General features: G+C 40.6%; 1 protein-coding gene across 4 annotated transcripts in view; it reads right to left on the bottom strand.

Moving 5' to 3' along the window:
* Positions 1 to 23844, bottom strand: part of KIF24 (kinesin family member 24) — an 80897-nt gene that overhangs the window by 17951 nt on the left and 39102 nt on the right. For all 4 annotated transcript variants that reach the window (XM_027614925.2, XM_027614926.2, XM_027614924.2 and 1 more), the window contains exons 4-8: positions 21622 to 21719; positions 17476 to 17691; positions 12294 to 12381; positions 1072 to 1193; positions 120 to 225 (exon numbers count right to left, since the gene is read on the bottom strand). In XM_027614925.2, the coding sequence (XP_027470726.2) occupies positions 120 to 225; positions 1072 to 1193; positions 12294 to 12381; positions 17476 to 17691; positions 21622 to 21719 (630 nt within the window). The remainder of the gene's footprint in view (positions 1 to 119; positions 226 to 1071; positions 1194 to 12293; positions 12382 to 17475; positions 17692 to 21621; positions 21720 to 23844) is intronic.

Here is a 23844-nt window from a genome sequence, read left to right as displayed (position 1 = left end):
AGGCGGGACTCGATCCTAGGACCCTGGGATCACGACCTGAGCTGAAGGCAGACGCTTAACACCTGAGCCACCCAGGCGCCCCTCAAGAAGGATTTTTAGATCAAAGCTTTCAAACTTACAGCCAGAAGACTCTGGTTTATTTCTGCGCCTTCCATCTTTGTCTGTCTGTCTGAGTCTCTGGCGTCTGCGGCTCTTTCACTGCCAGCCAAGTCAATAAAAGAGATCCTAGAGAAGACACACAGCAGGGATAACTTCTTGGGGACTCTGCTTTATTTTTACATCAGTCAGCAATTTGGGGCAGCAGGAAGAAATTAACACTGGCCCATCCTCTGGAAAGGAAAGACATACTGGCAGCTTTCCAAAAGTATTATAAGATTCTGATCTGTTAGCCATTGCGGGCGCTGTTCACTCAGACACTTCCTTTGGTTTTAATCATTTGTGAGAAATTAATAAAATTAATAAAACATTCTTCCCATAAAGCTAAATGACTACAATGCAAATCACTTAGGTCACCAGTTAGGTAATTTTTTTTTTTTAACCACTTAGGTAATTAAACTTTTGTGGGCTGCTTTCCAGCCAAAAAAGAAGAAAAAAAGAAGAAGAAGAAAAGAAAGTTAAAAAAAAAAAAGACTCATTACTCAGAGGTGAGATAGGCTCATCCATCAGTGTGGCAGAGTTTGCTAAGATAGCACCAGAGAAGCAATGAATGTACCCAATTGTCTTATGGCTTCTTTCAAGAAGGATAGATTAATTTTCTCTGTTTTTTTTTTGGCCTGTAAGCTGAGATGCATTTCCTACTATTTCTTTGCTGATACTGTGTTTCACGTTAGAAGCAATCAATGTCCCTTTTAATAACTTAGGCTTGACCAACAATAGGTCATTACTTCATGGTTAATCAACTGATGGCACTTTAATACAATGATTTATTTCAGGGTTAACAAGTCTACTCTGTATCCCTGATATTTATTAAAAACTCCATGGTGGCAGAGTGTCCTGTTGTTGATAACACATATTTCAAAGTCACATTAGGGAAAGGCAGACAATGCAATTCCTTGCGTATTTCTAGCTCACCTGCCAAATGTCCTCTTGGCTGAATCTTTGATCTGAATTTGGATGATAGCATGGGAGCGGGAGGAGTCTGTGTTAACTCCAGTGGCCCCGGTGCTGCGCTCCTTGCTGCCCTTCAGAATCACCTGAAAATAAAATCCATAGGGTGATTTCCTCCAGAAGTAAAAAATCCCCCTGGTTCCTAAGGGTTGGCTGAGAGCAATAGAGACCAGGCATATAACTTTGTCAGTATACTGCACTATTTTCAGAAAGCTGCCTAAACATTAAATCATACAGAGTAAGTACCCAACAGCAATGCAAACAATGTGGAATACTAACCTTGGGGGAGAACATTCAACAGCTCAAGAGCTAATTTACTTCTTGATCTTATATATTCTTTTTTAATATCTTTGATAGATTTAGCCTGACTATAATCTCCAGGGCATGACTTGTCTCCAAGGCAATGTCCCACAGTACCCATCTATCTTAGTGACAAAGGACAGAAATGTGCATCATGGAATGACTGATTACAACCACCTGTTCCATCAGGAGGCAGTCATAAAGGAGGCCCCGGCCTGATGTGTGGGAACATGGAAGTAACGAGCTATCACAATTGACACAATTGACATGAGCCCATGATTTCCCTTGAAACCAAGTGCCCCTCAAAATACGAGTAAAGACTAACTTGGGTCCCTGTAGCCCACAGGGAGAGGGGGAATAGAGGTGAAGTCTCAGGACTGGCCTCTTGCCACTGAAAACACAGCCATAAATGAACATGCTGCCCTGATTTTAGATAGAGGGAGGAGTGTTGATTACTGAGAATCAAAAAGGTGAAGAAATATTATTTGACAGAGGGGTGCCTGGCTGGCTCAGTCAGTGGAGTGTGCGACTCTTGATTTTGGGGTTGTGGGTTTGAGTTCCATGTTGGGTGCAGAGATTACTTAAAAATAAAAAAATCTTTATTAAATAAAACACTGTTTGATAGAATCTTCACAACACTCTAGATATGAAGTGAGTTCATTATATTATGCCCCAGTATATGTTGAAGAATAAAGAGGCTGAGTTGCAGGGCACCTGGGTGGCTCAGTTGGTTGAGCGCCCGACTCCTGGTTTCAGCTCAGGTCATGACCTCAGGGTGGTGGGATTGAGCCCTGGGTGGGGCTCTGCGCTCAGCAGAGAGTCCGCTTGAGATTCTCTGTCCCTCCCCCTGCTCACACTGTCCCTATATAAACACATAAAATCTTTTAAATTTTATTATGTTAGTCACCATAAATTACATCATTGGTTTTTGATGTAGTGTTCCATGATTCATTGTTTGCGTATAACACCCAGTGTTCCATTCAATACCCTCCTTAATACCCATCACCGGGCTAACCCATCCCCCGACCCCCTTCCCCTCTAAAACCCTCAGTTTGTTTCTCAAAGTCCATAGTCTCTCATGGTTCGTCTCCCCTTAAATAAATAAAATCTTAAAAAAAAAAGAGGTTGATTTGCTCACAAACAGCTGTTGTGTGACAGAACCAAATTCCATATCTAGTATGTCTGACTCTAAAGCTCATGTGGTTTCCACTATGCTGTCAGGTGCTTATGATAAATTCATTTATTTTTCAGTGAATTAAGGGTAAGGGAGTCCTAACTCATTTTTTCTCAATCTTTCAAAATTTTAATTTATATTATATTGAACATAGCCACAGTTTCCAAATTAAGAGTCCAAAAGTTGCCAGAATCAAACTTCACCAATAGGCCATAAAATATCTTAACATGCAGGTACTTTTTAAAAGTTTAATATGGATGGAACCAGAGGGTATTATGCCAAGTGAAATAAATCAGTCAGAGAAAGACAATTATCATATGATCTCACTGATATGTGGAATTTAAGAAACAAAACAGAGGATCATAGGGGAAGAGTGGAAAAAATAAAACAAGACGAAACCAGAAAGAGATAAACCACAAGAGACTCTTAAATGTAGGAAACAAACCAAGGGTTGCTGGAGGGATGAGGCGGGGGAGGGAGATGTGGTAACTGGGTGATGGACATTAAGGAGGGCACATGATATAATGAACACTGGGTATTATATAGGACTGATGAATCACAGACCTGTACCTCTGAAACCAATAATATATGTTAATCAACTGAATTTAAATAAAATGTTTAAAAGATAAAAAATAAATTAAAAAAAAGTTTAATAATAAGTTCCTTCCTGGTTTAAGCAGCTGTGTTTCTAAAGATTAACTGTATATGAGATTTAGAATTGTTTTTTTTTTTAGATTTTATTTATTTGACAGAGAGAGACACAGCAAGAGAGGGAACACAAGCAGAGGAAGTGGGAGAGGGAGAAGCAGGCTTCCCGCTGAGCAGAGAGCCCGACGCGGGGCTCGATCCCAGAACCCTGGGATCATGACCTGAGCCGAAGGCAGACGCTTAATGATTGAGCCACCCAGGCGCCCCTGTACTTTATTATTTATTTATTTTTTTTTTAAAGATTTTATTTATTTGACAGAGAGAGCACAAGCAGGAGAGAGAGGGAGAAGCAGGCTCCCTGCTGAGCAAGGAGCCTGATGTGGGACTCGATCCCAGGACCCTGGGATCATGACCCGGGCCGAAGGCAGCCACTTAACCGACTGAGCCACCCAGGCGTCCCTAGAATTGTACTTTAAAATCAAATTTAGAATATTTTAGATGCACTCATTTTGTAAATAATCTGCTAAAAGTATAACAGGTCTGATTTTTTTTTTTTAAGATTTTATTTATTTGACAGAGAGAGACACAGTGAGAGAGGGAACACAAGCAGGGGGAGTGGGAGAGGGAGAAGCAGGCTTCCCGCTGAACAGGGAGCCCGATGCGGGGCTCCATCCCAGGACCCTGGGATCACGACCTGAGCTGAAGGCAGAAGCCTAACGACTGAGCCACCCAGGCGCCCCTGGTGAATCTTTTTATCAAGAGAAGAACCTGTTAATTTATAACACTGGATTTTCAACTACATGGCTAGGATGTTACTGCTAATAGGAAATGAGAAGAGTGAGAGCAGTAGTCCCTTACCCTGACTGTGGCAGGTGCCCCTGGCCTGCACTGCTAACTAAGCTCCACTGCTGGCAAGGCCATGAAAGGCATATCTGTAACTGAAGCATCTAGTTCAACTGTGCTTCCCCATCCTGGCCTCTTCCCTGTCCCTCTGACTTCATGCTGACATAGACTGTAATGCAATGATGACAATGTGTGATGTTCTTTTTATCAAACTTTTCTTTCCTTTTTCTATCAGAAAAGGAAGACATGCTTACTGTGGAAAACTTGGAAAATACAGGAAAAGTATCAAGAAGAAAATATATACCTCCTATAATCCCCGAGTTAACAAGATTTTGGTGTATTTCCTTCTAGTTTTAGGGTTCTCACATCTCTTTTGATTTGATTTTTGGTTTGTTTTTGGTCTTTTACAAGCCCTGCGAAAAGACAGGGGAGATCTGGAAATCTCTTAAATCTCTGTATTTGTGTAAACAATATGCTTGATAAGGGAAGAAACACAGAGAAGTTGGTGACTTATCCAAGGTCACATAAGTCAAATATTGTCAGGCTAGGGAAGGAAGCCAGGTGTCCTCTGCCACATGTGAGAGTACTGATGCTGCTCCTGCTGGGACACAGGGAAAGCTCTGAGAGGCCTCACAGCCATACCTAGCCAGGAACTGTGGATACGGTCAGAAACTCATAGGCTTGTTTGTGGTTCACCCCCAGGGGAGCCAAGAAAGGCTGACTTCTGGGGTTCTATTATAGAGTTTTACACTCGGTTTTCCATGCTCCTTTGTCCACCTTATCCATCATGATGCATTAGGTACCTGTGAGCATGTCTCAGAAAACCTAACGTGTTGAGGAGACCTTTCCCGACTCAATGCCTTTTAGGGAAGGCATGAAGGAGTTTCTGGTTCCGGTCATTTCCTCAGCTTCAGAAATAGCCTGCAATCGCCATTCCTTTCAGAAACTGAAATAAAGTAGCTGAACTCTGAGGAGTAAAAATGATTCAGTTTGTGAAGATCATCAGACAGACTCAAGTGCAGTGGTTAAGATAGTGAAATCTGAAGTTAGACTGTCTGGGTATGCATGCCAGCTCTGACATATGGTTGTGTGACCTTCTGCAATGAGCAAAAGTTTGCAAGTCACTTAACTTTTCAGAGCCTCAGTTTCTTATCTATAAAATGATAATCTCATAGTTTACTTATGAGAACTAAGAAAGATGATACAAGATAATACATGTAAAGCACTTAGAATCATGATTGGCACATGGTAAATTCTCAATAAATATTCATTTAAAAAAAGATTTATTTATTTTGAAGAGAAAGAGAGAGAGTGCGCATGCCAGTGTGCGAGCGGGGGGAGGGGCAGAGAGAATCTCAAGCAGACTTCCCGCTGAGTGAGGAGCCCCACACGGGGACTCGATCTCAAGACCCTGAGATCATGACCTGAGCCAAAATCAAGAGCCTGATGCTTAACCACCTGAACCCACCCAGGCGCCCCCCCCCATAAATATTCATTTTAATAAAGAACATCTTTTTTTTTTAAGATTTTTTTTTTATACACCCAATGTGGGGCTCGAATTCACAACCCCAAGATCAAGAGTCACACGCTAGGGATGCCTGGGTGGCTCAGTCTTTTAAGCGTGTGCCTTCGGCTCAGGTCATGATCTCAGAGTCCTCGGAGCAAGGCCCGCATCAGGCTCCCTGCTCAGCAGGTTCTCCCTCTGCTTGTGCTCTCTCTGATAAATAAATAAATAAAATCTTTAAAAAGATAAAAAAAAAAAGTTGCACGCTGGACTGACTGAGTCAGCCAGGCACCTCAAGAACTAACATCTTTGTGTAAACTTCCAAAACTTTATTTCTTTTCACAAATGTAAAATAATCAGAGTTTCATGAGGGGAAATAGAGCTTTAGAGATCAATGTGAGATTCCATGGGCTCTCCAGTACAAGTGAATGGGGGGAAAAAAAGGGAAAGGAAGGAAGGAAGGAAAAAAGAAAAAATAAAGAGGAAAAAATAGAGAATATATTTGGGGGAAAATGCAAGTCTAGGAGCCAATAAAATTAGTGCAATCAACTTAAAAATCACTAGGCCCCCTTTTCCTCTCACTACCTCCTTCTCAAATTCCTCCTTCCATAACTAAAGTCTATTAGGCAAGTTTCTAAATCTAGGTCCTTTAGGGCGCCTGGGTGGCTCAGTTGGTTAAGCGACTGCCTTCGGCTCAGGTCATGATCCTGGAGTCCCGGGATCGAGTCCCACGTCAGGCTCCCTGCTCAGCGGGGAGTCTGCTTCTCCCTCTGACCTTCTTCCCTCTCGTGCTCTCTATCTTTCATTCTCTCTCCCTCTCAAATAAATAAATAAAATCTTTAAAAAAAAATAAATAAATCTAGGTCCTTTAGACAAAACTTGTTATGTGAGTACTGAAATGAGGACCTGCCACCAAAGAAAGTAGAGACAACTGCTGAATTCTGTTGCCTGGGAAACATTCAGGGACATTAATAAATATTATTAAAAATAGATGTGACAAATTGAGCTAGCATCACACCAAGCATTTTCTGTATGTTATCTCATTTCCTTCTCTATCACCCAACCAATCATCTACTATGATCCACATGTTTCAGGCTCAGAAAGGTAAAGGACATGCTGAAGGATATATGCCACTGGGATCCAGGTCTGTCTGGTTACGAGGCTTTAATCACTAAGCTTTCTGCACGTACACCAAAGGAGGGCTACGAGCACTTCAGCAGTATAGGCACTGTGTACACATTAAGTCTCTATCACTGGCATACAACTGAGGCTCATCTACGGAAAGCTTTCGCCATGTAGTCTCTGCTACCAATTATAGCCAGGGCAACGATAAAACAGGAGACAGATTTATTAGAAGTTTGAGAATGGATACCCATAAGTATGTCAAATGGCTGTAGAAATAACTTAAAAATCTGTAAGTCTCTGCAACTGAAAAAATACTCATCAATTCCCTGACAGAAGAAACCTTGATTCCAAATCTGAGAAATGTGATGAGTCAGTGCACCTCTGTAAAGGCAGGGAAGACCTGGTGCCTGGCACCTGCACTGTTAAGATCAGGGTAGTATAATACACCTGAAGGAGGAAGGTCCTGGAAGAAGAACAATCCCGCATAAAAAACGAGGCTGCTAGTTGTGCAGGCGGGCAACAAGTGGCCATGCCTGAGGAAACCTGAAGGTGATCTGTGAGGGTGACACTCAAAGATGACACCGGACCGTGACACTTGAGCAAACACATGGGTGATACCTGAGTGAACATGAACAGTGACACCCGAGAAAGTGTGACACCTGAGTTAGTAAGTGCTGTTGTTTCGAGTCAATAAATGTTTATGAAGGTATCCATAATTGATATCAACTTTCCACCTCGATCTCAGCTGGCTTTCTTGTACACCATCATATATATTACAGACAGAGTATCGATGGTAATGAGATAACACACTGACTAACAAGAAATTTCTTTCTGCTTTTCTCAGGAAAGATAACTTAGGATAGAGCAGTGCATAAAACTCCTCCAGGGTAGAGGAAGTGATCTGACACCAGACTGCCCATAAACACAATGATGGCCCATAGCTAAGGAAAAGGGACTTCCTCCCAACATTTGCTCCTTTCCCCTTCAGTTGGTTTACTCTTCAGGGATAAAGGCATCATGGGGATCAACTCTCCTGCAACTCCCTGCCAAATAAAGGAATGTCTGGGGAGGAAGGGGCAAGAGGACCACAGCAAATAGGAGTATGAGAAACAATTTCCTTAGGACTCCACAATGGAGGGAGCTCTGGACAGGTTAAGAATGGTCAGTCTCAGGGAAGCCCCTTCAACACATCTCACGAACTTTTGTTCTTTACCTGCTTTTACAATTGCTAGAAAGGGGCTCTTGGTTCTTAGGTAACTCTAAAATAGCCACACTCACGTGCTATCCTCAGGTTTTAGATCCCAGGACTCAGGAATATGATAATCACACAAATATGAGGTCCCAGCCCTTAAGCAAAATTTACCTATTTGTCCTAGCAAAAAGAAACTGTTAGAAAAAGACATCAGTGGTGGCTCACCCTGCCATTTCACACACCCAAGTCCCTGGAAGGGTGTATTGAGAAGCAGTTTTAAAGGTAGGTTTTGCCAAGTACACAGCCTGTCCTTCTAGCCTTCTCTCTTTGCCTTTAGCCAGGCTTGCTGGATATACTAAACAAATGACTATAATGGCTGCAGGCTGCATGTTAGAATCACCTGGTGAGCTTTTAAAATAATACCTACCTTCATACATTGTTGGTGGGAATATAAAATGGTGCAGCCACTTTGGAAAACAGTTTGGCAGTTCCTCAAAAAGTATGACCCAGTAATTCCACTCCTAGGCATAGACTCAAGAAAACTGAAGACATAGGTCTACACAAAAACTTGTACGTGAATGTTCATAGCGGTATTATTCATAACAGTGGTTTCTATAAAAGTGAAAACAACCTATGTCTCTATCAACTGATAAATGGATGAACAAAATATGAATAATATATCCATAATAGAATATTATTTGGTCTTAAAAATGAAGTACTTATATATGCTACAACACGGATGAACTTTGAAAATACGCTAAATGAAAGTAGCCAGGGACAAAAAGTTGCCTATTGCATGATTCCATTTATATGATATGGCCAAAATAGGCAAGTGCATTGAGAAAGAAATTAGTGGTTGCCAGGCCTGGAGGCAGAGGAAATAGAGAGTAACTGCCAAAGGTACAGAATTTCACTTTGAGGTGATGAAAATGTTCTGGAATTAGTAGTGGTAATAGCTGCACAACTTTTTGAATATTCCTTAAAAATCACTAAATTGTGTATTTTAAAAGGGTGATTATTATGATATAACTTAATAAGATATGTGGGGTGCCTGAGTGGATCAGTCAGTTAAGCATCCAACTCTTGATTTTGGCCCACCCCCATTTGTGCTCGTACTCTCCCTCATGCTCTCAAAAAAAAAAAATTATATGTATGTATACATATACATATATATATATATATATATAAGCCACTGATGCATACACTTTAAAAAGGTGAATTTTATGGTATGTGACCTATATTTCAGTTTAAAATAATAATAATATCTACATTTGGACCTCACCCCAAGAGATTCTGATTTAATTGACCTCAGAGGGACTCAAGCATGCATTAAAAAGACACTGTGATGACAACAAGACAACATGCTTATGACACAAATAACTGACAAATGACTCACATCTAGAATATACAAATCAGTAATAAGAGAAAGACAGATAACCCAAAAATGAGGGAAAGAACCTAACTGGCATTCCCAAAAGATGAAACCCGTAAGATAAATTAAAAATATGCAAAGTGGGGTGCCTGGCTGGCTTAGTCGGTAGAGCATGCGATTCTTGATCTCAGGGTTGTGAGTTTGAGCCCCACATTGGGTGTAGTGATTATTTAAAAATAAAATCTTAAAATTAAAAAAAATATATGAAAAGCTACTCAATTTAATTCTCAATCAGCAAAATGCAGAAAAAAACACAATGAGATTTAATTAAATAATTCCAGACTGGTAAAAATTTTAAAGTCAACAGAAAGTGTTGGCGAGGATGAAGAACAATGGGATTGCTCATATGCCACTTGTGGTAGTGTACATAGCTTTGGACAGCAGCTGCACCACTTAGTGAATATATGCATGTCCTTTGACCCAATCATTTCACAGCCAGATATATAACCTAAAGAACTCATATGCTACATACTGGAATACATGTGTAAGGATATTCACGGTTACAATGTTCAGAATAGTGCCCAAAAAGAAACAATCCCAACTATCCATTAACAGAATGGTTAAATAAACTGTGGTATACTCATATGATTGAACACTATACAGCAAATAAAAACAAAATTACAGCCATATGCAAAAACATAGATGGAACTCAAAAGCATAATGTTGAGCAAAAGAAGATACTAAAAAATACAGTATGATTCTATTCGTATAAAGTTTAAAAACAGGCAAAAACGAAGTTATATAGTTAATGGATGAATACATAAGTGGCAAAACTATAACAAAAAACAAGAAAGTGATTAGTGTAGGGGGCCTGGGTAGCTCAATTGGTTAAGTGGCCGGCTCTTGATTTCAGCTCAGGTCAAAAATCTCAGGGTCCTGGGATAGAGACCTGAGTAAGGGTCTGCCCTCAGTGGAGAGTCTGCTTGGGATTCTCTCTCTCTCTGCCCCTCACCCTGCATGAGCTTGTACTTTCCTTAGCGCTCTAAAAATAAATGAATAAATCTTAAAAAAAAAAAGTGATCAGCATAAATGTCAGGATTATAGAGGACTGTGACTGGAAAGTTGTATAGGGGTTTGTGGGGTGCTAAAATGTTCTATTTCTTGATCTGCGTAATTGATTATAAAGGTGCTTGTTTCTTGGGGTGTCTGGGTGGCTCAGTCAGTTAAGTGTCTGCCTTCATCTCAGGTCATGATCCCAGGGTTCTGGGATCAAGCCCCACATCAGGCTCCCTGCTTGGCGGGAAGTCTGCTTCTCTCTCTCCTCCTGGCTCGCTATCTGTCTCTCTCTCAAATAAATGAATAAAATCTTTTAAAAAAAGGTGCTTATTTCTTTATACTAAACACATTCAGGCTTTAGGCATTTTTCTGTAGAGTGCTATTTTTCACAATAAAAATGGTTAAACCGTTTTTTTTTTTTTAACCTAAGGGGGAAAAAGCTTCCTAATGATACAATATAAAGCTAGGGTTGAGGACCACTCTATTAAAGGAAGAGTCACCAAAAGTATATTTGTACATAAGTTAATAAATCCCCAGAATGGGAAAAAATTTAAATATTTTAAACTCTGTGTGTGTGTGTGTTTTAATATTTTAAACTGTTAACAGGTATCTCTAGTGGGGAGCAGGGAGTTGTATATAGTAAGTTGGAGGTGGCCTTTATTTTTCTATCTTCTTATATATTTTTGTAAGGTTTATATCTAATAATGAACAAGTGTTAAAAAATAACTTTTATTATTGTTAAAGATTTTTATTCATTTGAGAGAGAGAGAGAGAGAGCACCGAGGGAGAGTGAGAGGGAGAAGCGGACTCCCCCTGACCCACTGAGCAGGAAGCCTGATGTGGGACTCGATCCCAGGACTCCAGGATCATGACCTGAGCTGAAGGCAGACGCTTAACCGACTGAGCCACCCAGGCGCCCCAAAAGATAACTTTTTTTTTTTAAAGATTTTATTTATTTATTTGAGAGAGAGAGAATGAGAGATAGAGAGCGCGAGAGGGAAGAGGGTCAGAGGGAGAAGCAGACTCCCCGCCGAGCAGGGAGCCTGATGTGGGACTCGATCCCGGGACTCCAGGATCATGACCTGGGCCGAAAGCAGTTGCTTAACCAACTGAGCCACCCAGGCTCCCCAAAAGATAACTTTTAATAGAAGATTTAAAAATAGCTTTGAAAAAAAAATACCTTTGGAAGGATATACAAAAAAACTATTAAGATTAGTTGCTTCAGTTTGAAAAGGGAATGGAAGGGATATTTTCATTGTAACTCTTGAATTTTTTTTTTAAAGATTTTATTTATTTATTTATTTGAGAGAGAGAGAAAACCAGTAGCAGGGAGAACAGAGGGAGCGGGACAGGCAGATTCCAAACTGCGCATGGAGCCCGGCACGGGGCTCCATCTCATGATCTTGAGATCATGACCTGAGCTGAAACCAAGAGTCAGATGCTCAACCGACTGAGCCACCCAGGCATCCTTGTATCTCTTGAATTTTGAACCCACATTAAAGTATTACCTCTGGGAAAAAAAAATTTTTTTTTAAAGTAATCTCTACACCTAACATGGGCTCAAACTCACAACCCTGAGATCAAGAGCCACACGCTCTACTGACTGAGCCAGTCAGGCACCCCTTACCTCTTCAAATTTTTACTTAAAGTAAGGATATTTTTCTCCAGCAGCTTTTCCTACTACCATAGAAATATATACACTGGCAGCCTGTGAAACTAGCACAAGAGTATCCCTCTCATGCATTAGGTTCTCCCACATGCTCCATGGCACTGAGACAACAACCCTGTAGAGAAGGGGGCTATCCTCTTAGAGGACTCACATTTTCCAAACGTTGAAGTGGCATGCTTGTCATGGCCCTTTGGCTACATCTGAGTCCATTATATTTGCTAGATAGCAAAATGAATTCTTTCTCTGTACTTAGGCTGCTGTGGGGTTGGGGGGGAGGGGAGGTAGTAAAGAAAGAAGAGTTACCTCTAAGAGGAGCTCCACACTATCCACCTGAAGTTCTTGCAGTCCCACTATCTGTACCACGTGCTTGCTATCTTCTCTTGCAAAGAGCCTGCAGATACAAGAACACGGTTGGTATGGCAGACCTGCTATATAATGGACTTTGTTCTTGCCTCCCCAGAAACCATTCCATCATTCCCCTCTTAAGTAGCAGTTGTTATTTGAGTGAGATTGATATGTATCCTTACCGCCCACTCCCACAACTCCTGACCCCAGCCCTGGGCTTCAGAGATGGTCCTTGACTGTTGTAAACAAGTCAGCACCTTTGGCTATAATTAAAAGAAGGAACATATGATCCAGACCTATGCCAATCAGTGGATGGTATATTCGTGGCTTCAGTGATTGGTTCAGGACTGGATATGGGATCTCTGCTGGTCCAAGCAAAATAAAGTCCTAGTCTCTGGTTGTTAAGTGCCTGGGAGTGAGATGCTGGTACTCTTTCTTTCTGGAAGTGAAAGTATATGTGGCCCTGGGAGCAGTGGCAGCCATTCTGTATCCACTAGAGAGCGAGTTTTGGAAGCTAACATCATAGAAGGCAGAGCTGAGCAAAGAAATTGGTCCTTATAACATCCCTGAGCTCCTAAACAGACCCTAAGGCCTGATTCTCTTCTAGGCTTTCTAGTTATATGAGCCAATGACTTCGCTAAATAACTTAAGCCAGCGTAAGTGGGGTTCTACTTTATTTCCAACATAAGGTGTCTTGATATATCTTCTAAGGGAGGAAGGAAGATTTGGTGCCGTAACTGAATTTCTCAGGCCTATGTGTAAGGTTATGGTCAATTAAACCAGATGAAACCCCAGACACATCAAGGTGCACATATTAAATCTATTAGAGACTCTAAGATTATTTTTTTCCCTTAATAAGATAGTGATTTAGGTTAAGAACGGAATTCCACTTTACAGCCAAAAAAGGAAAGATTTTCTCAAAAAAATTTCTTTTTTTACAAAAGATTTAATTAATTTATTTATTTATTGGGGGAGATGGGAGGAAGAGCAGAGGGAGAGGGACAAGCAGCACTCCCTGCTGAGTGAAGAGGCTGACTCGGGGGTCACTTCCATGACCCTGAGATCATAACCTGAGCAGAAACCAAGAGTCAGACACTTAACCAGCTGAGCCACCCAGGTACCTCTAAAAACTTTTTTTTCTTAGATTATGTTTCACCCCAAGTTTCCAAATTTTAACATAAGGATTGGAGGAAAATAGCTTCACCAATCCCTGTGACCTATCAGGAAACAACTATTAGAACAGTCAGGCTTCTGGAATAAAAGAAGGATCTAGCTTTCAGAGCCCTCATGTCATTCCTGAGCATACTTTCCCAGGCCCTACACGCTGAGCTCACCCCAGAAAAGTTCCTAATGGACAGCCCAAAATGTACTGCTAGATTTTTAAATCTTATAAGCAAGAAGTATATTTCTATCACTTTTTATGCAAGGGTATAAAAACAATCTAACCTCTACTTTTAAGAGTTAATTCGGGACTTCATACCTAACATAATTGCAGTTTCAACCTCCCCCAGAAATGTTTCTTAAACCCATCAATCAGAAATTTCTGATAAACACCAGTGAGGTAATCTGTCACATGGGCCCTCTCTACCCCTCCAAAGGAAATTGAGGTAATCGACCTAATAAGACCCCCTGCCCTTCCCCACAAAGGAAGGTGATCTTGCCTGGAACAATCTTTTCTTTTCTTTTGCTACTTTCTCTCTCCACCCTCCTTTCTATAAAAATCTTCCATTTTGTACAGTTCCTTGGACCTCCCCTCTACCTCCTAGATGGAATGATGCCCAATTCATGAATTGCTTAGTAAAGCCAATTAGATCTTTAAAAAAAAAAGTTAATTTGAAGATCCATAAGCTTTGGTTTCTAGCTTAAGAGGAGGACTGAGGGGGAGGCTGGGTGGCTCAGTTGGTTAAGCATCTGCCTTCAGCTCAGGTCATGATCCCAGGGTCCTGGGATTGAGCCCCATGTCAGGCTCTCTGCTCAGCGGGAGCCTGCTTCTCCCTCTCCCTGCCGTTCCCCCTGCTTGTGCTCTCTTCTCTGTCAAATAAATAGATTTAAAAAGGGAGGTGGACTGAGCATATATGTTTCTGTTCACCTTTGTCAAAGTCTTACTATTACTTTTAAGATAAAGCATAACAGCTCTAAACAAAAAGAAAGGGTGCCATCAGGAGATTAGGACATTTCAGGGGTCCCAGGAAGATAGGCAAAAGAGATATTAGCCAATTAACCAGAGATATAAAAACAAAAAGAAAACACCCACAGCCCAAGACACTTGCGGAGGAAGTGTGGGTCTTCCTAGTGAGCCCTAAAAAGAAGGTTCAAAGCCAGGAGTTAGCATATCCCATCCCCTTGACTGCAATTCAAGAATGCAAATATAAAGGGCAATATATCTGAGTAACTCATTAAAGAACCGCACTCACAAATAGCTGACTAGATATCCTGACTGTCCCTTCACCCAAACTGGATGGACGGAGACAGACAGACAGATACACACACACACACACCCCACAAGAGCTTTTATTCTAGACAGACACACACACACCCCCCCCACAAGAGCTTTTATTCTAGACAGACACACACACCCCCCACAAGAGCTTTTATTCTAGACACACACACACACCCCCAAGAGCTTTTATTCTAGACAGACAGACACACACACACACACACACACACACACACACACACACACACACACACACACACACACACACACACACACGAGCTTTTATTCTCCTGCCAATTGTTCTTTAAACAAAGACCCTGCAGGCAAAGCATCCCCATAAGGGAACCCGAACTACCCTCACTACCCCCTCAAGCAATAAGGACAGCTCAGAGCCAGCAAGACCCCACCCATGACTGACAAGATCAACTTGACCTTCACCACCCACCTACGTGTACCCACCAACCTTTGTCCCCTGTTTTCTTTACATAAACCTAGAAGTAAAAAAGGGAGAGGGGCGGCTGGGGTGGGGGGTGGGGTCTCGGTTAAGTGTCTGCCAGTTGGCTCAGGTCCTAATCTCAGGATCCTGGGATGGAGCCTGGCATTGGGCTCCCTGCTCAGCGGGGAATCTGCTTCTCCCTCTGCCCCTCCCCTTGCTCAGGCTCTCTCGCACTCTTTCTCAAATAAATAAAATCTTTAAAAAGAAAACCCCAAAACAACAACAAAAAACTCCCAAGAAGTAGTATTTTTGGCATGTTGGAGGCAGTCTTTCAAATGTTATGAAATGAAATGTCTTGAAATATCTTCCCAGCGCTGGCCTCACTGAAATAAATTCCTTTCTTGTTTCACCACCACTCATTTTTCTGACTTTGGATTTTTCAGTGGCTAGTAGTTGAACCTGGTCTGTTTGGGAGCCCCAGAGCCAGATGCTCTAGCATCCCAATGCCTGGCTATATTCTGACTGGAAAGGGCTCCTAAAAAAGAGTGTGGGGGCTTGAAAGAGAAGCTGTGATTGAGCTAACTTGAGGCTTCAAAACCAACAGAGAGGGTAAAAAAGAAAAGCAACTCTTCTCCAAAGCAAACCCAAAGCAGAACCCTCCTTTACTTGGCAGTTGCTATGTCAGGAATGAACTCTGAATACCTGTACATTCTCTGAATTGTGCCATACCTGAAGGTCCCCTTTTCTTTGGAATAGTCCACAGATGGTGGTCTGCCCAAGCCTAGCTGCTGTCTTCTCCAGTTTCACGACTCATTACCCTAGTGCCCCTCTCCCATGGGGGCCTGTGCTATAATGCTCTCCCTACTGAACTGGAGCTGCTCTTCTACCCCCACCCCCCATTCCGGTGCTTGCCTGGAGCATGTGGAATGTGCACATCCTTTTGGACAGCTCTGTAGGGGCTAGGATTCCTTTGCTGGAGGCTAGTTTCTGTCACCGATTTGGCTTCCCCAGCCTTCCACTATGCTTAGCCTCAACTCTCTCCACTTGATGTGGCTGCTCCCAACACGTCACAGGTCTGGTTAATTCTGTTATGACACCCTTTTATCCATCCACCTCCCCTATTCCATCTCTCCTTATTCTCCCAGTTGGCACCTTCACAACTTCATTGCTTCCTGCTCAATTAAAGTCATCTGTTTCAACCTAAACAAAACTTTACACCAGAAAAATACAATAGGGATTTAAAGTCAGTTGACTGAATCCATTTCTAAATTACTGTATTATGTTGCAAGGGCAACAGTTTAAGAGTTACAGAACAAAAAGTCTACTGTGAAGAAGAGATTTTTTTACCGATTTCAGAAAACTACCATTAAGTTTACCCTAAGATTGAGGGGGAAAAAAAATAAGTGAAAGCAGGAAACATTATTTATAGTTCTTCCAGTGTAATAATAGGTCAAAAGAATAGGAAGGGATTTAAGTACATGTTGATATCCTCACTTCCTGAAATCATGACCTTTTTCTTTTTTTAAAGATTTTATTTATTTATTTGAGAGAGAGAATGAGAGAGAGAGCATGAGAGGGGGGAGGGTCAGAGGGAGAAGCAGACTCCCCGCTGAGCGGGGAACTTGATGCGGGACTCGATCCCGGGACTCCAGGATCATGACCTGAGCCGAAGGCAGTCGCTTAACCAACTGAGCCACCCAGGCGCCCATGACCTTTTTCATAGACCAAAAGGGATAGTCTTTTAATAAACCTTAGGATATTGATTACTAAAAAAAAAAACAAAAAAACCCAAAAAACTAATGGAAGGCTAATTTCCATTTTTCTCTAGCTGAACTAGCACTTTATTTTTATTTTTTAGTTTTTGAACTGGCAGTTAAAAAAATATTCATCTGGGGCACCTGGGTGGCTCAGTTGTTAAGCGTCTGCCTTCAGTTCAGGTCATGGTCCCAGGGTCCTGGGATCAAGCCCCACATCGGGCTCCCTGCTCAGCAGGAAGCCTGCTTCTCCCGCTCCCACTCCCCCTGCTTGTGTTCTTGCTCTCACTATCTCTCTCTGTCAAATAAATAAAATCTTAAAAAAGAGAGAGAGAGAGAAAGAAAAACATAGTCTCTTTTAAAAAAAAAAAAATTCCTGACTCAGGAGACTAATTTCACAAAAAGGCACTAATATAACAAGGCCTCACATCAAATCCCATGATTCAGTGATTCTTTCAGACTCTGGCCTAAAACAATGATCCACAAATATAGTTTCCCACTCATAATCAGTACCTTTTTCTTCTATTTAAGAGGTCATAAAGTTGTCCACAGTAGATTTCATAGAAGCTGATCCACACGAAGAGGTGCCTTCTTGGCTGGGATATTTCTAGTTGGCTGAATATATCTTTGGCAGCCAGAGCATAGAGTCCTGGGTTCTGATGAGTTCCTATCATGGTGTAGGTCTTCCCAGCACCTGTCTGTCCATATGCGAAGCAAGTGGCATTGCCTCTAGGGAAAAAAGTCATTCGTATAACATACATACGAAGAGAAATGCTAATCTACACATAGATTTTTCATGACAAAAGTCAGATAGAAACAGAACCCTGTTCATAGCTGGTAAAATTCAGCTATAAGTATACAATCCTTTAAGGAGAGGAGGGCTTTATATATATATATATATATATATATATTTTTTTTTTTTTTTTTTTAAGATTTTTATTTATTTGACAGAGAGAGCACAAGCAGAGGGAGAGGGAGGGAGAAGCAGGCGCCCTGCTGAGCAAGGAGCCTGATGTGGGACTCAATCCCAGGACCCTGGGATCATGACCTGAGCCGAAGGCAGCCGCTTAACCAACTGAGCCACCCCAGGCATCCCGAAGAGGGCTTTATACTATAAAAACATAGGAAGAAGAACAAACATTCTCAAAGCAGTACATGAGTTTTTTTTCTTAAAGATTTTATTTATTTATTTGACACAGAGAGACACAGCAAGAGAGGGAACACAAGCAGGTGGAGTGGGAGAGGGAGAAGCAGGCTTCCCACCGAACAGGGAGCCCGATGCGGTGCTTGATCCCAGGACTCTGGGATCATGACCTGAGCCAAAGGCGGACACTTAACGACTGAGCCACCCAGACGGCCCAGTACATGAGTTTTTTAATAGAATTTTTTTTTATGGAACTGGTTATACCATAAGACAAGGACCCCACGCTCTAGAGAATTCTGAAGAAGACGATTCTGCCTTAATCCTAAAGGTAAGTTTGATGAAAGAAGTAATAGAGAATTAAAATAAATACAAGAAGTAATGGAAGACCATATGATGAACAGGGTGGTACAGACTACTCTTATAAATATTAAGTTTAGACAGAGGTAAAATCAGTATAAGAAAAATATTTGAGGAAGAACTCACAAAAGGGCTTTTTTTAAGGGTCTGTTTTCACTTTCATTAATAAATTAATGGGTTACTTGATTTTTAAGATCCCTTCTAACTCTGACATCATGTGATTCTAAGTGAGAATCACTATTCTTGCATGTGGGTGGGTGTGTGCGTGGGCATGAGTGTGAAGAACTGCAGAATAAGAGTTGGGAGACTAATCTGCCAATCACATGTTTTCAGAGGAGCCAGAGGCCAAGGTTATCTGCGTACCAGAGGCCCAACTATATAGTACAGCTAGAAAGTGACCATAATGTTAAATAGTATTGACTCTTGAACAGGAATCACATGAGTTAATGATAAAAGTAGCTACCGGCACCAAGAAGAAACGTCTATGTATAGACAGAGAGGTAGGGGGATACTGGTGGTGGGCAGAGAGATGAACATGAAGAAAGGAGCCTGAAGCCAGAAAGAAACCAAAGAACGAATAATAGCACAACAGCAAAGGAACCATGGAAGTGTGAGAAGAGATTTAATTTAATCAGATTTAAGCTGCTTGAGCGGAGACCAGTTACTCCTTGTCTTTTGAATCCAGGCTCCTGCTGTGTAGGCACTTGAACACACTGGCAAAGGCACAGTGAGGAAAAGGATTAAAGGAGGAAAATGTGAACACACTAAAGAAGATTTAGCAGAATGAGACTAAATAATTATCTACTCTATCTTCTGAACTTTTTTTTTTTTTTGAGAGAAAGAAAGAAAATGCAAGTGGGGGAGAGGGAGAGGGAGAATGAGAATCCCAAGCAGGCTCCATACCCAGCGCAGAGCCGAATGCGGTACTTGATCTCACAATTGTGAGATCATGACCTGAGCAGAAATCAAGAGTTGGAAGCTTAACCAAATTGAGCCACCCAGCGGCCCCATCTTCTGAATATTTTAATGATGAGCTTTCTGAAAAACAACAACAAATATGCGTATGAAAAATCTATTACCCTTTGCAGAATGGATGCATTTAACTTGTTCCTCTTTTTTAAAGATTTATCTATTTTAAAGAGAGAGAGAGCACGCATGTGCATGCAAGCACAAGCGGGGGGGGGGGGGGGGCTGCAGGTGGGGAGGGGGAGGAAGAGAATCTCAAGCAGACTCTCACAGGGAGCTCAATCTCACAACCCTGAGATCATGACCTAAGCCAAAATCAAGAGCCTGAAGCTCAACTGACTGAAACACCCAGGTGCCCCTGCACCTTTTATTTGTTCTAAATCCAAATTCTAACTTTAGAAACTTGCTCTCTTAAAAAGTATTCCCTAGATTTGGCATATAAGAAATTGAACCTGAAAGATATTTCACTTTTTCAGCCTGCTCAGAATAAAAAAAAATTTTAATGATGTCTACAAAACAATAAACAATAAAAAGAAAACAAAAAGACTGGACAAATGAAGTTATCTGAATGACCAATGAGCAAATGAAAAGATTCTCAATATCATTAGGCATTCGGGAAATTCAAATTCAAACCACAATGAGATCAAGTTCCATACCCATTAGATTGGCTAAAATAAAAAAGACTGACAATACCAAATATGGTGAGGATGTAGAAATGCAATTCACAGGGCACCCCTGCCCCTCCCTGCCACACATGCACATGCTCTCTCAAATAAATAAGTAAATCTTAAAAAAAAAAAGAAAAGAGAAAGAAAGAAATGCGATTCACATACATACATCGCTGTTGGGAATAGAAAATGGGTGTATGGAACACTGTTTGACACTTTCTTATAAACATGTACCTATCCTATGACTCCGCAATTCCCCTTCTAAGTTTCACCCAAGATAAATGAAAACATGTCCAAGAAAAAAACTTGTACAAGAATGTTTATACAGCTTTATTCACAATAGTCCCAAACTGGAAACAACCTAAATGTCCATCAATAGGAGAATGGATAAATTGTGGTATTTTCACAGAAAGGAATATTACTCAGCAATAAAAACTATGGATACATGCAACATGTACTAATATCAAAAAACATTATGCTAAGCCAAGCATAAAAGAACCTATGTGGGAATGATTCTATTTCTGTGACAATCTAGAACAGGCAAAACTAATCTATAGTGACGGAAAGCAGGTCAGTGATTATATAAGTCTGAGGGTGGAAGTGGAGATTTACTAAAAGGGGACAACAAGAGAACTCTCTGGGGTGATGGGAATGGTCTACTATCTTGTTCGAGGTATTGGTTACCTGGATATAGACAACTACCAAAACTAATCAAACCTGAATACTTCTTAAGATCTGTGCATCTAATTGTATGTGAATTATACCTCAATATATTTTTCAAATATTTTATTTATTTATTTGACAGAGAGAGACAGCGAGAGCAGGAACACAAGCAGGGGGAGCAGGAGAGGGAGAAGCAGGCTTCCCGCGGAGCAGGGAGCTCAATACGGGGCTCAATCCCAGGACCCTGGGATAATGACCTGAGCCAAAGGCAGACGCTTTAACGACTGAGCCACCCAGGTGCCCCATACCTCAATATTTTTAAAGTTATAAAAATTATTTTTAAAAAGTCAAACTACTTTGGAATCAGTGATACTAGTAGGCTGTTTGGCATTTTCTATCTATACGTGCCTATATTTCGAATAAACAACAGAAGTCCTTAGTGCCTTTTTGGTCCCATTTAATGTTTATTAAGTGTGAATAATTATTTCAAAATTTAAAAAATACATCTATAAAAAACAGATGATAGTCTCTTATCCTATCCCACTCCAAGGAAAAAAGTAATTGAGCTATAGACAGAATACATAATTCCTATTATCGAAAGTTCAAACTATAACCATTTAAACCTTTTTATTCTGAGAACTTTGATGAAATTATATTGTTGACAACTTATATTTTTGCTGAAAATTTCTGAATGCTTGGTGAATCCTATAGGGACAATGCACTCTTTAGAAGAGTCTAAATTCATCAGAGTAAAACACAAATTCATGTCTAATTCAAAAACTGAAAAACAAATGATATTTATAAAGAAATTTGTTATGGAAAACAGTATGAAGCAAGAGAAGCAAATAATTACTATCATACCCATTGAAAATATGCTGAATGAGTGGGTGAGTAGTCTTCATGTATACATCCCGATTGGTGCATGCTTCACCAAAGACTTCATCAAAATAAAAAACATGCTGAAAAAGAAATGTGATTTTTATAGAAGAGACATTTTCTGGATTTTCTTCACCACTATTCTAGTTAACACATACTAAAGGTGCTAGTATGTTTTTTAACTAAGTAACTGACTATGACAAACTTAGAGATAAATAAGCAATCAATAACTATCAAATGACAGGGCCTTCTTCTACTTGAGATCTCTGTAGATGTTTTTATAATATAAAAACTAAAGCACACAATTTTTGTTCTTTCTTAAGTGAAGTAAACTGATGAGTACAAGAGTGAGCCAATCCTCCTTAGGTCCAGGAGAAATGAATTCTCTAGGGATTATCTTCATAGCCCAGCTAGGGCCAGCGTATTTGAAATATGGGGGAATTCTAGAGGAAGACTTCCATTTCATAGGTTACACAGCTAAGCTTTTCTTTCCTTTTTAAAAGATTTTATTTATTTGAGAGACAGCGCACAAGCTGGGGGTAGGGGACAGAGGGAGAAGCAGATTCCCCACTGAGCTGGGAGCCCAACATGGGGCTCAAACCCAGGACCCAGAGATCATGACCTAAGCTGAACACAGACGCTTGTTAAATCAACGGAACCACCCATGTGCCCCCATAGCTGAGCTTTTAATCCCATGAACATTTATTGCTCCGTTGGTAACATGTTACCATAATTGCAGTAGACACTTCAAAGGGCCCAAAGATATAGATATTACCCTACTATTACCCCACCCCACCACCTAAAGATGTGAATCCAGATAAGTATACAAATGATTCTAAGCTAGAAAAAAATCTGACAGATAAAGTATATGTGGAATTCAAAGGAAAAACATATGCCTTCTGATTGGGAAAGACATTATGAAAAAGACTGTACACAGAAAGGGCTGAGGGGGAAGAAGAGGAATTTAAGAGTTAGAGATGGAGGCAGGGAAGATACTCCAGCCACAGGGAAAACATGGGCAACAGTCAAATCAGGAAAGCACAAGGAACATTTAGGGAACAGAGAAGATTCAGTGTGGTTAAAACATAGGATCTTGGTAGGTAGAAAGGTGAAAGAGAAGGCTAGAATAATGAGTTAGGACTATGTTGCATGGGTACTGGGACACTAGCCTTAAGGATGGAATGTTTATATTTAATTTAGCAAAGAGTGGGAAGACAATAAAAAACCTTGCAAAGGAAAGGGATGATGTGAGCCATTTTACTGGAAGATTAAACTGGCTTCACACTGTGAATGGACTAAGAACAGGAACACTGGTAATCCAGTGGTGAGTTAAGAAGTTAGGTCTAAATTCGATGATGACAAAGCAAATAAAGAGATGGATGGATGCATGAAAAATTTGGCAACTGCCTGGATATTACTTGCTGGGGAGAGAAAGTAGTCCAAGATGATCCCCAAATGAAAAATCATGTAATCTGGAAAAGGACAGAAGACCCTATTAAACTGTGTCTGGAAAGCATTAATTTAGCAGACATAATCATTTGCATAACTTAGAGGCTATTGGCAGCCCAGCTATCTCTGAGTAAAAATTCTAATTTCAAGCCTGACTGTAGCATAATAATGGCAGTCCATATATAATTAATGAGACATAAGGTCCTTTCTTCTGCTACCTCTTGGGCCTGCTCTAAATATCCAGTTAAGGGAAAATCCAGCAAAGTGAATTTGGGCCAATTTATTACATGGGTCATTCTACCCAGGTTTGATTCTGTTTTGTGTACCATTACGTTACATTAGAATAGCAGTTTGTTAGGTCATCTTAGCAGAAATTGGGGCCACAAAGTTGAATTTACCAGTTAGAAAATATTACCAAAAGCTAGAAAATAATGAATCTGTGGAGCACAATAAAGAGATCTGTGAGCTTTTAGTGGTATGAAATATGTGATACGATTTTAAGAACAATAAAATGTTTCTAACTATTGAATTTGGGTGGTAGGTACATAGGGGTTCATTATATTTTTGAATAAACTTGAAAATGGCAATAAGAAGTAAAATATATTTCTAATATTTTTTTTAGCATTTCTCAGGAAAATAAGGAAGAAAATGAACACAAGTAAATGTGGGAATTTTTAAAAATTTTCTTTTACTTCATTGAGTATATGGCTATTCTTTCTCTACTTCTATAAGTGCATGTGAATAACTTTAGCTCTTGAG

This window comes from Zalophus californianus, chromosome 13 (genome assembly GCF_009762305.2).
Source record: "Zalophus californianus isolate mZalCal1 chromosome 13, mZalCal1.pri.v2, whole genome shotgun sequence".
Classification (NCBI taxonomy): Eukaryota; Metazoa; Chordata; class Mammalia; order Carnivora; family Otariidae; genus Zalophus; species Zalophus californianus.
The sequence above is the reverse complement of the archived record's forward strand: the minus strand, read 5'-3'. Positions and strand labels throughout refer to the sequence as shown.